This window comes from Garra rufa, chromosome 3 (assembly GCF_049309525.1).
Source record: "Garra rufa chromosome 3, GarRuf1.0, whole genome shotgun sequence".
Lineage (NCBI taxonomy): Eukaryota > Metazoa > Chordata > Actinopteri > Cypriniformes > Cyprinidae > Garra > Garra rufa.
Genome location: NC_133363.1, coordinates 57,150,404 through 57,169,355, shown reverse-complemented (window position 1 = coordinate 57,169,355; position 18,952 = coordinate 57,150,404). Strand labels below are relative to the sequence as shown.

General features: G+C 33.9%; 2 protein-coding genes across 2 annotated transcripts in view; one reads left to right on the top strand and one right to left on the bottom strand.

Moving 5' to 3' along the window:
* Positions 1-5,777, bottom strand: part of LOC141331385 (uncharacterized) — a 23,081-nt gene extending 17,304 nt beyond the window's left edge. Inside the window, exon 1 of the mRNA XM_073836431.1 lies at positions 5,700-5,777. The gene's annotated coding sequence lies outside the window, so the exon portion shown is untranslated. The remainder of the gene's footprint in view (positions 1-5,699) is intronic.
* Positions 2,889-18,952, top strand: LOC141331386 (monoacylglycerol lipase ABHD2). The gene is made up of 6 exons (XM_073836432.1): positions 2,889-3,097; positions 8,897-9,072; positions 12,199-12,366; positions 13,672-13,855; positions 18,470-18,562; positions 18,847-18,952. Exons 1-6 carry the CDS (start codon positions 2,889-2,891, stop codon positions 18,950-18,952), a joined length of 936 nt encoding a protein of 311 aa, XP_073692533.1.

The window sequence follows — 18,952 nt, the reverse complement described above, 5'->3', positions numbered from 1 at the left end:
TTTTGTGGTCCAGGGTCACACATGTAAATAAAAATTAATCAATTTTAAATACATGTTTTAAAAAAATGACAACCACTCAACAAAATTACTTTTTAATTAAAATAAAAACACAAAATATATATAAAAAAAATCTAAATATTAATAAAAACTATTAAAATATCTCACTGATCATTTTTTATTTTCTAAATTTTGGAGTGAAATATGCTTTTTTTAATGGCTTTTTTTCTTTAAAATATCTCACCTATAATATTGTATACGAATTGAATTGTTATAAACAGTAAATATTGCCACTGATTTGTTATATACAGAATCTAGCTATCTGTTATGTATTTAAGAATATTGTTCATATACATTTAAATACGCATTGTATGAACACAATACAAATGCTTTATGTTTTACAAGCTGGCTTGTTTGAATATTAACTAGTCACTTAGTAATCATTATGCAATCACTTTGTTGATAAAGTAAAATAAAAGTGTACGTACGTAATACTGTATATATTTATATTTCTTAAGATGATTCTTGCTTTCGCATTAATTCGTATGAGACTAGATTAGTATTTTTTTTTTTAAATGATCGTTAATCAGTGGATTCTGTTGGCTATAATTGTTTAATAATGTATATTGTGTATTGATTTGATTATTTCAGATTAATTTCACAAAGCACAACCTCATGGATGAAATCTGTATTTAATTAGAGGGGGAAAATTCACATGTAGTCCATTGAACTTCATGCATGTTAAGACAGAAATGAACATGGTCTTGGGGAAGCAAGTTGACAGGTGCATTTCCTCACAATTAAAAATTGAAGTCTACTCTAGTTAGCAGGGCTGGATCATGTACACCGCCTTAACATTATCTAATTAAAAACAAGAAATTTAATTAGAGGAATAAGTCAGATTTAACACTTACATGGTCTAAATGCTCTAGTCCTCATCTAACACGTTGATGTCACGAAGGAACCTTATTGGGATCATTTAAGGAGACATTCATTCAGTGCAACTGGTTATGAGTCATAGATGAGTCTTAAAGTGATAGTTCACCCACAAATGAAAATGATCACAATTTACTCACTCTCATGTCATTTTAACCCTGCATGTCTGTTTTAAAGAAATTCTTTTTTTTAAATTTATTTTACATTTAATTTGAAGTTTTAGTCATTTTATTTTAGAATTAGTATTTTTTTAAATGTCTTTTATTAAAGGAGATGTTCACTTCCAGAACAAAGATTTACAGTTAATTTACTCACCCCTTTGTCGCCCAGATTTTGATGTCTTTCTTTCTTCAATTGTAAAGAAATTATGTTTTTTGAGGGAAAACATTTCAGGATTTTTCACCATAAAGTGGACTTCAATGGTGCCTGTGAGTCTACCGAAACGATTGGTTATTTCAAAAAAACAAAAAACAATTTATATACTTTTTATCCTCAAATGCTCATTGTCTAGCTCTGTGCCAACTCTGTGCATTCTAGGTCAATACAGTTAGGGTAGGTTGAAAATCTCCCATTTCATTTTCTCAAACGCCCTTTACAAAATAAAGGGTAAAACTGTGATATAGGATGATTTTGAAAATCACTGACAAGCTACCCCAAATCGCGTTCAAAATCGCATTTGATTATGAGCGTGATTTGGCGTAGCTTGTCAGTGATTTAAGTCTCATTAATTGCCGCTCCAGCTGAATGCACATGATTGAGATTTACTACTAATCAAAGTATCGTTCGATTAATCGTGCAGCCCTAATTTTGAATTTTAAGGTGAAAATGAGTTGGGAGTTTTTCGATATACCCTAACTGTCATGAACCAGAATTCATGCAGAGCTAGACAAAATGACCATTTGAGGTTAAAAAGTATTCAAATTGTAATTTTTTTTTTGCTAGATAAGACCCTTCTTCCTCGGCTGGGATCATTTAGAGCCCTTTGAAGCTGCATTTAAACTACATTTTGGAAGTTCAAACTGTGGGGCACCATAGATATCCATTATATGGAGAGAAATCCTGAAATGTTTTCCTCAAAAAACATAATTTCTTTACAGATGACAAGTGGGTGAGTACATTATCTGTTCTGGAAATGAACTACTCCTTTAATAAGGGCTTGGTACTTGACACTGTTAGTATATACGTGATCGGCTTTATCTGCTCTTATCATTTCTGATACTTGTAACCGTTCCCTCTTTCCCTTCCTCCAAGAAATTGACCAGATCACTGTGACCTGCAGTCCACATCCACTATATCCTCAGTCTTCATCAGAGCTTACGAGATCACTTTCAAAGTCCCATCTTACTTACAAAGTAAGTGACTCCTTCAACTTCTGTTATCAACTAGACACTTTGTATTTGTTTGACAGAACAAATCATAGCTTAAACCAGATCTTGCTCATATGTGACCCTGGACCACAAAACTGCGATGTATACAACATATGAAAGCTTAAATAAGCTTTCTATTGATGTATAGTTTGTTAGGATAGGACAATATTTGGCCGAGATACATCTATTTGAAAATCTGGAATCTGAGGGTGCAAAAAAATCAAAATACTGAGAAAATCACCTTTAAAGTTCTCCAAATTAAGTTCTTAACAATGCATACTACTAATCACTAATTACATTTTGATATATTTATAGTAGGAGTTTTACAAAAAATCTTAATGGAACATGATCTTTACTTCATTTCCTAATGATTTTTGGCATAAAAGAAAAATCTATAATTTTGACCCATACAATGTATTTTTGGCTATTGCTACAAATATACCCCAGCGACTTAAGACTGGTTTTACGGTCCAGGGTCACATTTATCATCATATAGTGCCGTGTGATTTCCTTTTTATGCTATTATTGTATTTTAGTTTACTGAAGCATTGCATCACTTGTCTGTTATTGTTTATTTTTAGCGCAAATATGAACACTCACGAATCTGAGGTGTACACGGTGGCGCCGGAGATGCCGGCGATGTTTGACGGTATGAAGTTGGCAGCGGTGGCCACGGTTCTCTACGTCATCGTCCGGTGTCTAAACTTAAAAAGTCCCACAGCTCCACCGGATCTCACTTACCAGGATACAGCACTCAACCACTTCCTGCTCAAGTCCTGTCCTATTCTGACCAAAGAGTGAGTAGCACACTTTTGATTATCATTTCACTGCACTTACTGTGTCTACTGAGTAAACCACATCTCAGAATAGCTTAGGGGCCGTTTTTGAAGCTGTGCTGCTTTTAGCACACAGTTGCTAAGTCTAATGCAGTGTCCCTGGAGTCACAAAAATATCCTCTACTGTTTATTATTGTTTTTAAAAGAAATTTTGACTTTGGCTTTTAATAAGAGTAAAGACATTTGTAATGTTACAGATGATTCCAGTTTCAAATAAATGCTGTTCTTTTGACGTTTCTGTTCACCAGAGAATGCTGAAGAAAAACATGTTTTCCAAAAAATATGTAACAGAGTTGTTTTCAACTTTGATAATAGTAAAAAAAATCTTGAGCAGCAATGTGACACTAAAGACTAGAGTAATGAAGCTACAAATTCAGCTTTGCTTCACTGAAATAAATGATATTTTAACATTAAAATAAGAGTTATTTTAAAATTAAATATTTATTTAACAGTTATTTTAAACTATATGTTACAGTATTGCTGTATTGTAATGTAGAAGTGTAGTGTTTTGCCTTGAAATTTAGGATGCTGATATCAGTGATTGTAAATATCGATTATGCTATATTTATACATTTATTCAATAATGCTGCACAGATTAATGTTTTATAACTGTTTGTGGGCCTAAACTGCTCAAATGTATTTTATATCTAACCAGGTAGAATGTAATTACAACTCTAGTTTAATTCATAACTTAATAACCAAAAAGTACCATGGTTAGTGCAGTGTTTTTTGGACATGTATTAAAATAAAACCATAGGTTCCTCTCAATTACTTTAGAATACCATATAAAAACCATGCTATATGAATATTGTACATATTCAGTTCCATGGTTTGTTTCAAAGAACGATGTTTTTTAAAATGTATTAATGTTTTATATTAGATTTAATTTTTTGTTCAGTTTTAGTTTTTGTAATTGTATTTTTTTTTTAGTGCTGTTCAGACAATTAATCTCATGCAAAATGTTTTTGTTTTTAAAATGTGTGTGTACTGTGTATATTTATAATGCATATATATATATATATATATATATATATATATATATATATATAAGACATACACACATAGTATACATGAAAAATGTACATGTATTTACATGTGTATTAATTTATAGTCATATAATTTATATTATATATAAATATATTTAATGTAAACATAACTTAAACATCTTAAATATATACATGCATGTGTGTTTATATATACATGATAAATATACACAGTACTGTCAAATATTATGTACACACTACCATCAGGTGCGTTATTTCACGTTGAGCCGTATATACTACACACAGCCGTTGTTTACCGACGAGCTGCGCATATCAATGTTCAATTTCAGTGTGAATGTGCGCAGCTTGTCAGTGAACAACGGCTGTGTGTAGTATATACGGCTCAACGTGAAATCATGCACCTGATGGCATTTACCGCTGATTACAGAACCGGCTTTACTGACAAAACGCGCAAGTGATCGGCCGATAAGGATCGGTGCATCCCTAGTGATAACTATTAGTTACTATTTCTTTACCCTGTGTTTGCCTTAAATGTAAAATATGTGCCAATCGTTTCAGTAGTATTTTGATTGGTTTCGTGAGTTAGATTTTTTTTTTTTTTTTTTTTTTTTAGTTGCGACATTCTTGGATGGTGCTTTATATTCAAACCTTTCTCATTGCTTGCTCAAAATTGCATGACAGTTTATAAAAACAGTGAGGTTATGCTGCTGGGGGTTATTGCTAGCTGTAGCAACATATGGTTATTATACTGTTTACACTTGAGGCCAAGACAAAGCATGCTTTTCCAATAACATCTGCAGAGATGTTTGTATACCTGCACAGCCATTGTATAGTGTGTAACACACTTGACTGGCTAATTTATCAAGCCATTGTTATTCTTGGTTTCAACTCCAGCATTCATTTTGTTGTATTAGGACCCAATCTGCTATTAAAATGAAAAACATGTCTTCTGGAGGCTGTTTTGCACGCGTTGACCTCAGAAATTGTGCTATGCGTCGCATATGTCTGTTGCACAGTGAGGGTGGGTGTTTCTTTTGTAATCCAAAGTGATTGCCGGCTAGTTGTGTAATCATTATTTTCCAGTGCATCTACTACACTAGGGGCCAAGAGATCAATCGACAAAACACAGCCCATTGTCCGTACTTATCCTTATCTCCTCTGTGGCATAATTAACTTTTCCCATGTTTGTTTTACTGGAGGATTTTCCAGCAAAACGCCTTTTAAGAAAACAGCCACTTTGGAAGATCTAAAGGTTATTTTGTCAAGCATTGATAATAGTCATTCATGCCTGTGATGTTGCATTGTGGGTCTGGACTTTGGAACATTTATTAGGCGTGTCACGCCAACGCGGATGACTGCAGCTCAGTCAACGAAGAGAGGAATGGCTAAAGTTGCAGTAAAGAGAACAAAAAAAGCCTGTTTCTAGTCAGTTCCAGTGATCGTTGAGTAGCGCTTAAGCATCATTTGTCATCATTCCAGAGATGTACCTGGTTATTTAAAGCAAGTTTGCATTGTGTTGCCTAATTCATCTGCTCTAGGGTTTTCTGAACTTAACTCACCTCAGATGGCTTGTTTTTTTTCTGGTAAAGCTCTCTGTGCTGATCCTCTCGTCTTCTTATTTGACTGTGTCATTGTGAGCAGATTAAACCAGTCCAGCTTTCGTTCCTTACATCTCATAACCGGTATTTTAGGGATTAAAGCATATAATAGTCAGTGGTGATGAAGCTACGCTTGAGGCTATATCGTGCAAGCATGTTATGTAATACTTTAGGAGGTGTGGAATAGATCCCAGTGTGAAGGGAAATAAGATGTGGACTTTGTTTACTGTGTTTTTAGGCTCACATTATGTGCAAACGAATGTTGTTTAACTGGTCTGGATGTTATTAGTTAGCAGAGCAAATGTAAGTTAATTACATTACAAATAATGTTATGGAATGTTACAGATACATGTTAATTATGTGTCGGAACAAACATTTCTAAACATTAATATTCTGGAATTCTGCCTCAGAACAGCGATAGTGTGAAAATTCTCAAATGCTGATATTCCAGAAAGTCACAATTAGAGCTGCAAAATAGCCTGGCTAACACCAAACCACGTCATGACAACGTCATGATTCGTGGTCTGGGAACCACGGCTGTATCTGAAACCGCCCCCTATACCCTCAAATAGTGCACTATAGACAGCCATTTTAAGTGGTGTTCGAAACCATAATGGACATTCCCGAGTGCACTCATTCAATCCCACAATGCACCGCAAAAACGAGTGTACAACCGATGTACGCTCAACAGCTAGAGAACACCCATAATGCACTGAGAGAGTCACGCGCCGACTGAATTCCCGCGTATCGCCAAACGACATTAATTTTATAATGCGCTGGTCCATGGCGTAATACAGCGTACAACACAAGGTACCAATTCGTTGTAAATTGATTATTATTACTTTTTAACCAGGGTTTAATTCCTTGACATAGTTCAAGATAAATTCTTTAATCTTACTACTCGAACTGTCCGTTTTAAATGATTGTTAAACAGCAAGCAATACTATGCAAAAGGTACCTAAATAAAATGCATGTCAATTTTTGTCCTTTTTATGTGTAAATGAATGTAATATGTGACCCTGGACCACAAAACCAGTCTTAAGTCGCTGGGGTATATTTGTAGCAATAGCCAAAAATACATTGTATGGTTCAAAATTTTAGATTTTTCTTTTATGCCAAAAATCATTAAGAAATTAAGTAAAGTTCATGTTCCATGAAGATTTTTTTGTAAAATTCCTACTGTAAACATATCAAAATGTAATTTTTGATTTGTAATATGCATTGTTAAGAACCTAATTTGGAGAACTTTAAAGGTGATTTTCTTTGTCTTTTTGATTTTTTTGCATCCTCAGATTTCTGATTTCAAATAGATGTATCTCGGTCAAATATTGTCCTATCCTAACAAACCATACATCAGTAGAAAGCTTATTTATTGAGCTTTCATATGATGTATAAATCTCAGTTTTGTCAAATTTAACCTTATGACTGGTTTTGTGGTCCAGGGTCACATATTAGTTAATGTTCATGTATTGGCATAATATATATATATATATATATATATATATATATATATATATATATATATATATATATATATATGCATGCTTTTGAAATAAGTATTATCCTAACCAAGGCTGCATTTATATGATAGAATAAATGAATACAGTCATTAAGGGTGATATTGTGAAATATTAATTAAAATTTAAAACAACTTATTTCTATTTGAATATTTTTTAGAATTTGTATTTATTCCTGTGATGCAAACCTGAATTTTTACCATCATTACTCCAGGCTTCAGTGTCACATGATCCTTCAAAAATCATTCTAATATGCTGATTTGATGCTCAAGAAATATTTCAATGTTTTACCTCATTTCTGCCCACACAAGTGTAGTATTTATTACTACTTCATGAGCGCATTTCACCAAAAAGCATGCTGTTCACACATCTATCCAATTAATTTGAGACTGTCAGACCTAAGGCAACCTACAAGCTTAGCAAAGGGTCAGTGTGTAATTGGTTAAAGACTAATTGTTGGGTGGGACTATTACATAACAGCAGCAGCGTGCACTTGTGTGATGACGCATGGATCAGGAGTAATTTGTCCTGCCCCAGTGCCCAGATCTAGAAACAACCCTGAAGAACTACAGAAATGTGGGCCAATACACTAATGGTTCATAATCATCAGAAAAATATGCAAACGCAGTATGTTTTATTTTGATTTAACATGTACCTAGAAACCCAATCATAACAAAGGCATTGACAGCAGTTTCCAGTTTTTCAACATGACCTATAGTCTTTCCATGTCAAATCAGTCATTTCAGAAATTTTGGATTTTGTAAATATTTTTTTCTGAAGAAAGACAAACATAAATGGTGATAAAGCCAAAATATTACTGTATGAGCAGTATTGAGATAAAAGCCTAATATTTCATGTACCTAACCGGAAATGATGAGAACAAACCCTGGAAATCCTGGTTCAGTTTGGCAAACCACAAACACCTTTTGTTCCTCAGACCTTGTTACTTTGTTTTTCCCGGTCTGAACGATTAGTACAGCCCAAAACATGACAATAGTTGGCAATTTTCAGCAGCAATAATTTGCAAAATTATGAGTTTTATTTGGTTCAGTGTCCTTTTTTTTTTTTTTTTACACTCTGTGCCGCCAATATTGACGATTGATGATGTGTCGTGAAAACACTATATTATAGAGAGTCATTAGAGATTTGGAGCCAAATTACAGGAGGGGACAGTGCCTTTAGAAAGATGGCAGAATCATTATTTTATTGGTGAACAGAGATTGCTAAATTTATTAATAAAATCGCTTGACTTTAGCAGTCCTTGTTGCATTATATGGCAATAGTGACTGTTTAAAAATGGGGGAAAAACACTTTTGTATGTTAATTTTGTATGTCTGTTACTCAAGAAGTGTTAAAGACATCTTAATATAATATTATATTCTAGTTCTAGCCTAACTTTTCCTTTGGTATCTTCATTTTTAAGGCCCTATATGGTATATTTCCAAAGATATTTGAATCTCGATGTGGCTCCATGAGTAAATTGTCAATTAAAAATGATCAAAATCAAAGTTAGCTGTTTGAGCAATGACCCTTAGGTGACCTATTGCATCTGTGTATGTTTTTGACTAATTCTTATCAAAGTTCAATCGTAATTAAATCATGTACCACTGTATATATCTGAGATTGTGTTTCATGTCCTAGGTACATTCCTCCTCTACTGTGGGGTAAAAGTGGTCATCTGCAGACGGCCCTCTACGGAAAGTTGGGTCGGGTCAGTTCACCACACCCATTCGGCCTGCGCAAATATCTGCCCATGCAGGATGGGGCCACTGCAACTTTTGACCTCTTTGAACCCCAGGCGGATCATCAGTCCGGAGGTCAGTGCCACGTAGTTGGGTTTATTCAGTCTGAGCTGCAGTGTAACACTACACTCCTATGGAAACCTGATAAAGGAGAGTCTCTCATTCAGGTTCAAGGAGGAAGTATCACTTAAATGACATAGCAGTAGTCTGCTTGATCATCATTCTGACGAAGAGATATTAATTACAGCAATGCTTATCTAGGTGAAATGGCTTTTTGCTCTTATGTAATGTGACCTTGTTTGAAAGCTTACTTCTGGCATGGAATACAAATATAAAAGAAGATAATTGCAGCTTTATTTTTAAAGACATTTTAATCATTTGAAATAACATGAACTAAAGAATTTCTCGAAATACAACTGTGGATGTTTTCAAGAGTCAATTTTGAGATAAAACATGCACAGAAAAATAAAAAATGTAATTGTAAAATAAATACAGTTGAAGTCCAAATTTACACACACCTTGCAGAATCTGAAAAATGTTAATTATTTTAGCAAAATAAAAGGGATCATAGCAAATGCATGTAATTTTTTTTATTTAGTACTGAACTGAATAAGACATTTCACATAAAATGTGTTTACATATGTTCACAAGAGAAAATAATAGTTGAATTTATAAAAATGACCCTGTTCAAAAGTTTACATACACTTGATTCTTAATACTGTGTTGTTACCTGAATGATCCACAGCTGTGTTTTTGTTTAATGATAGTTGTTCATGAGTCCCTTGTTTGTCCTGAACAGTCAAACTGCCCACTGTTCTTCAGAAAAATCCTTCAGGTCCCACAAATTCTTTGGTTTTTCAGCATTTTTGTATATTTGAACCCTTTCCAACAATGACTGTATGATTTTGAAAACCAATTTTTCACACTAAGGACAACTGAGAGACTCATATGCAACTATTACAGAAGGTTTAAACACTCACTGATGCGCCGGAAAAAAAATGATGCATTAAGATCTGGGGGTGAAAACTTTTGAACAGAATGAAGATGTGTAAATTTTTCTTATTTTGCCTAAATGTATGTATGTATACACACACACACACACACACACACACACATATATATATATATATTCATTTAGTGCTGCCCTTCAGAAGCTACAGAAGGTACATACAGTCATTGAATCCTATGAGACCAATAGCATCATGTTCAAAAATGACCAATGAGTTTCGATATTTGTCATATTTAATACTTGACTCTTCTGTAATTATATCGTGTACTAATACCAGTGGAAAATGTAAAGCTGTGATTTTTCTAGGCCAATAAGATTAGGAACTACACTTCCATTACGGCGTAATAGTAACATGGCCGAAGCAGGTGCAGTAATATCACGCAGCACATGCTGGGAACTAATTTCAGGCGCTATGTGAAAAGATTTGATATGATTTTGAGATTCCATCTGTGAAAAGATGGATCTCAAAATCATACAATTATTGGTGGAAAGGGTTCAGATACACAAAGCTTAAAAACCAAATAATCAATGAGGCCTTTCAGTGTTCAGTGGGAGTTTAACTGTTGAGGACAAACAAGGGACTCATAAACAACTGTCACTAAACAACACAGCTGTGGATCATTCAGGTAACAACTAGGGCTGCACGATATTGGGGAAAAATTACATTGCGATATATTTTTTTCTTGCGATATATATTGCGATGTGTACAAATTCATTTATGTTCATCAGGTTGTTTTGAACTGCTTAAAAATCAAATAATAATTCAAGAATAATTGGGGTAATTTTGTAAGCATTTTCAAAGAATAAAAAAGTAAAAGTACAGTATAATCAAAACCCTGAAATAAAATACTTTTTAAAGCTTATTTTGGGTAGTTTCATAAACAGTTTGACTCACCTTATTCACTGTCAATTCAGGCAAATCAAGGCTCTAATATGAAATTAATAATGAATGTTTCTTTTACCCTGATGAAAGGGAAATCAGCTTCTTCCTTTCACGAAAAACATTAAAAGCTTAGCTAAGATGGAGGAACAGCTGATCATAGCTGTTACAGGGATAACATTTTTTTAGCAGCAGAGCTACTGCAAGCAATTTTTAGTTTTGGAAATCCATTTATCTTTGTTTATTTATCTTTGCTGAAACTTCCACGTCTTTAGGAGAGTGCGGCTCATGGTTGCTTAGCAACGGCAGACGCCACTCTGCCACTCAAGTTACAGAGCGCTTTGGAAAGAAGGAGAAAGTGACGCGCCTAGCGTTTTCCACGCGTTTTTAGGCGCGACATGTGAATGGTCCCTTAAATTCGTAGTGTTTCCGCGAGTTGTGGCAACATCTGCCAGGCACTCCCGACAAAGCACCTGTTTTTGGTCAGTAGCATCCTTTTTGTATTCAAAATACTTCCATATGACTGACGTTGCGTTTCTTTTTGCGACCAAATCTTCCATTTCAGCGCTTTTCTCCCGTCCCGCGCTCATTTTGCCATGCACACGCAGAGACTGCATGCATGAAGTAGGTGAAGCAACGTGTGCATTATAGTTTTTAAAGAACCCTTAAATATGAGTTAATTACTTTTATTTTAGACAAATATAGATCCGTGAATAGAAATATAGATAGTACATTTTAAAATCAGACACACATAATTTTTTTTTGCCCTGCATCGTGACTGCCACGATGTGACTATGGCGCATGCGTACATCGCGATGACGATGCTGAAACGACCTATTGTGCAGCCCTAGTAACAACACAGTATCAAGAATCAAGTGTGTGTAAACTTTTGAACGGGGTCATTTTTATCAATTCAAAAATTTTCTCTTGTGGAGTAAAGGTAAACCTCTTTATGTGAAATATCTTATTCAGGTCAGTACTAAATAAAAAATAAAAAAAAATTGTATGAACTCCTTTTTTGGTAAAATGAACTTTTTTCAGATTCTGCAAGGTGTATGTAAACTTCTGACCTCGACTGTATGTGCACCTGTACTACTGCAATGTCTATGTGTTTGAAAGTCTGTTTTTTGCAGCTAGGTTGTTATACAAATGATGTAATTTGCATTTGCTAGGTCTGTGTCAATATTGTGACACATTACCTGGAAAAGAGAAGATAAACAGTATGATAATATTGAGCAACTCAAACATTTATCTGCATACATTTGCATTTATTTGTCTAGCTGTGAAAAATGTTTTGTTGTTGGTTTGACAGAGGACGTCACCATGGTCATCTGTCCTGGCATTGGAAACCACAGTGAGAAGCACTATATCCGTACGTTTGTGGACCATTCGCAGAAACAGGGCTACCGCTGTGCTGTGCTCAATCACCTCGGGGCCTTGCCGAACATTGAGCTTACCTCCCCTCGCATGTTCACCTACGGTACGAGACGTTTATAGGTTACGATGATCAAATGTGGGAAATGGTGAATAAATGAGGTGCTTTTCAATTTATTGAATAAAGCATTGATCCATGCAGGCCTCTATCTTTTCATTTTCATTAGATTTTCCTTATCTTTTTAGTAAAAAATTTCAAATGTTAATATAAAATTTTACTTAAATGTGTTTGGACATTGTGTAAATTATGTGTTTCATCCCATTCATACATTTGTGCTGTTTGCAATTTTATTTTTTAATTTAATTTATTTAATTGAACTTTTACTTTACTTTTACTTTATCAGCTTTTATTTAATTTTATTATTTTTTGTTACTTTTAAATCTGATATTATTTGATCAGATTTTTATTTTTACTTTTTCAGATGTTATTTTATATTGTATCAGATCTAATTTTAATGTAATTGTGTTTGTACATTGTATAAATAATGTGTTTAATCTGTTTGGCCTCCCTATTTCTATTTTTGCAATCTTAAAGCCATAAATTCACTGTCAATACATACAAGTATTTTATTTTATTGCATTTTTACCAGAGTTTTATATATTTTATTTTTGTCTGATGTTAGCTCATTTTATTTCATTTCATTTTATGGCATTGCATTTTTAGTTTTTTTTTTTTTTTTTTTTTTTTGTATTTTCAGTTTTTATTTTATTAACTGCATTTTCTGTGTTTATTTTATTTATTGTATTTTCAGTTTTTATTGTATATTCTTTTTTGTTAACTGTATTTCTAATATATTTTTTTAATATTTATTTTGTATTTTCAGTTTTTATTTAATTTAATTCTTTAGTACTTTTTAATCTGGTTTTATTTTATAAGATGTTTATATAGTTTATTAAATTGGATTTTCAGTTTTTATTTTATTAACAATATTTTCAGTATATTTACTGTATATACAGTTTAATCTTGTTTTATTTCATCAGATTTTATAGTTATTTTATTTTCGTCATTTTTATTGTATTGCATTTTTTTATTTTTTATTGTATTTTCAGTTTTTATTTTATTTTTTATTTTATCAGATTATTTTTTTTTTCAGATGTTGTTTTATATTTTAGCAGGTTTATTTTTTTATTATTTAATTGTTTTAAACTTTAAACTATCAATTTTATTTTATTTGATCTTATTTTATTTTATACATATGTATAATACAGTTTTTTTTTATTTTTTATATATATTATCAGATGCTGTATTTATTTATTTTTTTTTATAGAATAATAATTTATAGATGTGAAGATTTTATTAAGCTGATCTAGTCACTTTTGGTCACTTCATGTTCTGATTTTCTCTCCACAGGTTGTACATGGGAGTTTGCATCAATGGTGGGCTTCATCAAAAAGACTTATCCCCAGACCAAACTTATCGTCGTGGGTTTCAGTCTGGGAGGGAACATTGTGTGCAAGTTCCTGGGAGAAAACCGAACCAACCAGGAGCGTGTTCTGTGCTGTGTGAGCGTCTGCCAAGGCTACAGTGCGCTGAGGTGAGCCACTCTGTTCCCAGACAGAAGCTACATAATACCTGATGTTGCTCCAGAGGGTGTGGGACAGCCGGGGTTGGGCATAATGCCAAGATAAAAATGCTGCCGGCTTGCGTTGGGTACAATTCAGACCAGTGGACTCCGACTAAACTCCAGATAAAAACTGACAGAGCGTACTTTGTAGTTAGTGATTTAAAAGGCGCAGGTGGTCTCTCAGTATTGTCCACCTGTTTCCTCCGCTTGACATTTGCATGTTGCCTCCGTAATTGTACTGCATTAAAGGAGAAGTTCATTTCCAGAATGAAAATATCCTGATAATTTTCTTGCTTTCTTGCTGGCTTTAAGTCACAAAGAAATTTAAGGTTTTTGAGAAAAGATTTTTCCCTAAATAGTGGACTTCAACTGGAATCCTCAAGATGGAATAAGGGCATTATCTAGCGAAACGATCTGTCATTTTCTAAGAAAAACATGAATTTATATACTTTTTAACCATGAGTGCAAGAAAGACGTAGATGGAAGTACCGACCCAGAGTTTACAAAGCGAGCGTGCAAAGAAAGTCAAACTCACTTCACAAAAAAAGGGAAAAAAACATCAGACGATTTTGAAGTTGGAGGAGAAAATAAGATGGAGTTTTTCACCCTAGCTTACCTTTTTTAAGAGCTAAGCGCATGTGTCTCTTCCAGCGTGATTATGCAATGCTTGAAGACGTAGATGCACATCGCAAAAGCTAGTGCAAGGCGAGCATTTGTGGTTAAAAAGTATATACATGTTTGTGTTTTAAGAAAATGACTGATCATTTCGCTAGATGACACCCTTATTCTTTGGCTGTGATCGTCAAGTCCTTTGAAGCTGCATTGAAACTGCAGTCTGGACCTTCAACCCATTGGCCAACATTGAAGTCCACTATATAGAGAAGCATCTTGTAATGTTTTCCTTAAAAAGATTAATTTCTTTTCCACTGAAGGAAGAAAGACATCTTGAATGACATGGGGGGTGAGTAAACTATCAGAATGTTCATTCTGGAAGTGAACTGCTCATTTAACACTGCAAATTTCTAGGGCATGTTTGGATCATCCCAAAAGAAGTGCTAAGCACCTTTATTTCAATCTATTATGTGATGAACATTTCAGCATTTGGCAGCGTAATGCAAAGGTTTGTTTTTTTTATTTTTTAAAAGAAATCAATTTTATTCAGCAATATGTGATTTGATTGATTTCGGAAGAATCGTGACACTAAAGATGGAGTATTTAGGCTGAAAATTTACAGTTGATCACAGGAATAAATTACATTTTAAAATATATTCAAATAGAAACAATTATTTTAAATAATAAAAATATTTCAGAATTTTACTGTTTTTGTTGAATTAAACCTTTGTAAGCATAAGAGAATGTTATTCAAAATGTTATTTCCAAACTGATGAATGGATGTGCAGAATTGCAGAGGAACAAAAAGTATAATGATCAACACATTTCCCCATCAGATTAATGATTGGCATTAACATTTGTAGCCCTAACCATTTGTAGACGACTTTCAAAAAATAAAAACATCTTACTATCCTTAAATATATCAATGGTTAAAAGTCAGTCTGGTTAGTTTTAACTGGCACCAAAAAGAGGCTCATGAGCAGAAGTCCTGTCCTGTCCATCAGTCATTAAATCCACCTTTTTCTTCAACGTGAAAGTAAGCCTATGGGCAAGACTTCCGGTTCATTAGCTGCTATAGGGAAATAACAGGAAGAATCGCACTTTGCACAACCAGCGTGTTCATAATTAAGATAACACATTAAAATAATGTGGTAAGACACACCAATGTACAATATCAAGTGGCAAAACAAGCTGTTTTGTACAGCTAAAAATAGCTGGAAGTAGTTAAGGCTGGAAGCCAGACACGTAACATTTACAAATGGCTGCACACATTTTTACGGGAAGGAAAAGATGGATAGACCAAAGCCAAAGTACTGTCACTATTTATTAGTTTTTGAGATGTCAGTCCAATGGTAGAGCCAGCAGAAAGTGCTTGTATACTTTGCACACTGATGGTAAAGATGTCAGTGTTGACATGTCAACACTAAAGAGCACCATAGCAACAGCTCTGACAGCTAAACATGGAACAATCACATCTCACATCACTGTCAGTGAATAAGCATGTGATGTTAGTTTCAGCGCTGAAGCAGCTGAGGAATGCGGTGGATGTGTTTGGGCTTCGGTAAATCTATGGCCACACCTTTGCTGTCTGTGCTGTACTCTCAGCATGTTGCCAAACAGTCGAGCTCTGCCTTCAGACAGGATTACCGAATCTATAAAGCTGCTGCTAATGACTATTTTCTCTCTGCCTCTGAAAACTTCTCTGTAATTCATCACTTCATATAAATATAAATAAATGTATATAATCATTATTTCAGAGAGCCTGAAAAATAGTCAGGAACAAGTAAACAATGAATTTAAAAAAATGCATTTTGTGTGTGTGTGTGTGTGTGTGTGTGTGTGTGTGTGTGTGTGTGTGTGTGTGTGTGTGTGTGTGTGTGTGTGTGTGTGTGTGTGTGTGTGTGTGTGTGTGTGTGTGTGTGTGTGTGTGTGTGTGTGTGTGTGTGTGTGTGTGTTCATACATTTATATTTGTATATATATGTATGCAATTATAAATATTTTATATCAACCTTTAATATCAATTCCAGCTATATATATATATAAAAAATAAAGCTGTATAAATATATAATAATATAAAATTAATATAGTACATTTTATTTTTTAGCATTATAGCACTATATCCATCTTTTAATCCATCTATCCTAATATTATTAAAAAAAATTCAGCAGTATAGCACTATACATGAATACATGCGTGATGCATATTAATGTTTTTGAAGTATTTTCTGCTCATCAAGGCTGCATTTATTTGATTAACAATACAAGAAAAACGGTAATATTGTGAATTTTTACTGCAATTCTAAATGGTGCTTTTCTATTTTAGTATACTTTCAAACAGAATTTATTCCTGTGATGCAAAGCTGAATTTTCAGCATCATTACTCCAGTCTTCGGTGTCAAATGACACATTTTTCAGAAATCATTCTTAAGAAATCACTGCTTAATATTTTTCTGGAAACCAAGACATTTTTTCAGCATTCTTTGATGAATAAAATAAAATTAAAAAGAACAACATTTATGTAAAATAGAAAAAATAAACTAAGTAAAAAAGTAGTAAACTAGTAAAACTATAAAACTAGTAAAAAAAATATATATACACCATAGTTCAAAGTTTGGGATCAGTATTTTTTTTTCTTTCTTTCTTTAAAAGAACTTAATACTTTTATTCAACAAGGATGTGTTAGATTGATTTAAAAAAGTGATAGTAAAGGCTTATATTGTTAGAAAATATTCCTGAATAAATGCTGTTCTTTTTAATGATTTATTCATCAAAGAATCCTGAAAAAATATTATTAAATATTAAGCAGCTCAAATGTTTCCAACATTGATAATAAATCAGCATATTTGAGTGATTTCTGAAGGATTGTGTCACACTAAAGACTAGTAATGGCTGATAAAAATTCAGCTTTGCATCACAGAAATAAATTATATTTTAAATTTCAAAAAATATTTCAAATTTTTTTCCTGTATTTCTGATCAAATAAACTTTGAATAAGAATGAGAACTTTGATGAGAATAATTCTTTAAAAAAAAACATACATTTTACAGATCCCAAACTTTTAAACAGCAGTGTACATATTTAAAAACAAACAAACTGTTACGTTCTGTAAATATTAGTGGTGGGCATAGATTATTTTTTTTTAATCTAGATTAATCTCACAGTAATCTTGGAATTAATCTATATTAAAATGGCTAATTTGAATTCTGCCGAAGGCATTCAGAACATGTGTGCTACCCAAATAATGACTAAAAGTAAGTCTTTGAGAATGGGTTTCTCAAGCCAGATGGCGCATTAGACCAGGGGCTCATCTCCTGTTTCCAAAATGCATCACAAACTGCTTGACAATTGCATTTACAACACAATTAACTATACAAACTTGTGTGAGCAACTATTCCTACACTGCATGTACTTCTGCGTAAAAGGCTGAGCGACGTGCGCGTTGCAGTTAAATACACAGACGCGCACGGGCATGGATATCTGCGTGCATAGTTAAACTGCGTTGCTTTTAGAAGCGTCAATTCAGTTGTTGCATATAGTTTAATGTCTTTATTTCGGGATTATCAAAGTAAATTATAACTCAAATTTGAGATTTTACTGGGGCACAGTAGATTTTCACTGGGGCACGTGCCCCAATAAAAAGGGTCTAGCAACGCACCTGCCCTGAAGCAAACCCGGCGGCTTCATAGCCGCATTCATGTTAGCACGTCTCGTTTGATGTGGTAATTTCACAGTCGGCATACACACAGGTTGAAGACTGGTTCTCGCCCCCTACAGTGCAATTCGGCTAGGTGTACATCTGCGCTAAAATATCAAGGTGAAAGTCATCATAGCTTGCGTAGTATAGACATTTTTTTTTTTTTTTTCATTTTTTTTTTTTTTTTATCGTCCGATAAGAGTCTTGAGTTAACGCCGATAACGGCCCACCACTAGTTAATGGTATTAAACTCATTCTGTGGTGTGTGTGTATTTCAGAGCTCAGGAGACGTTTCTGCAGTGGGACCAGTGCCGGCGTTTCTATAACTTCCTGATGGCTGACAACATGAAGAAGATCATTTTGTCCCACAGGTACTCTTCATTTCCTCCCGAGGGTTGAATGTGACAGGCGTCAGTGTGAGTGCTGTTGGGTGGCCGGCTGTGATATTCACTCTTGATCTAAAACTGTTTTGAGCTCACGTGTTCTTTTGCAATCAAGCCATTAGGAGACCTCAGAATAACTAACACTAGTGCTGACTTTGATGACACAAAAACAAGATAAATTAATTATCTTCTGAGTGGTAAGAGAAAATAAATCTAACCACTGAGCTGTCTATTTAACAGAGTCAGCAAACTTGTATTTTGTGGTTCAACAGGAGCGTGTTATTTGGCGTGGGCTCCACTAAAATGGTGGACGCGGATCTGAGCCGGCTCTACACTGCCACATCTCTCATGCAGATCGATGACAACATCATGAGGTGA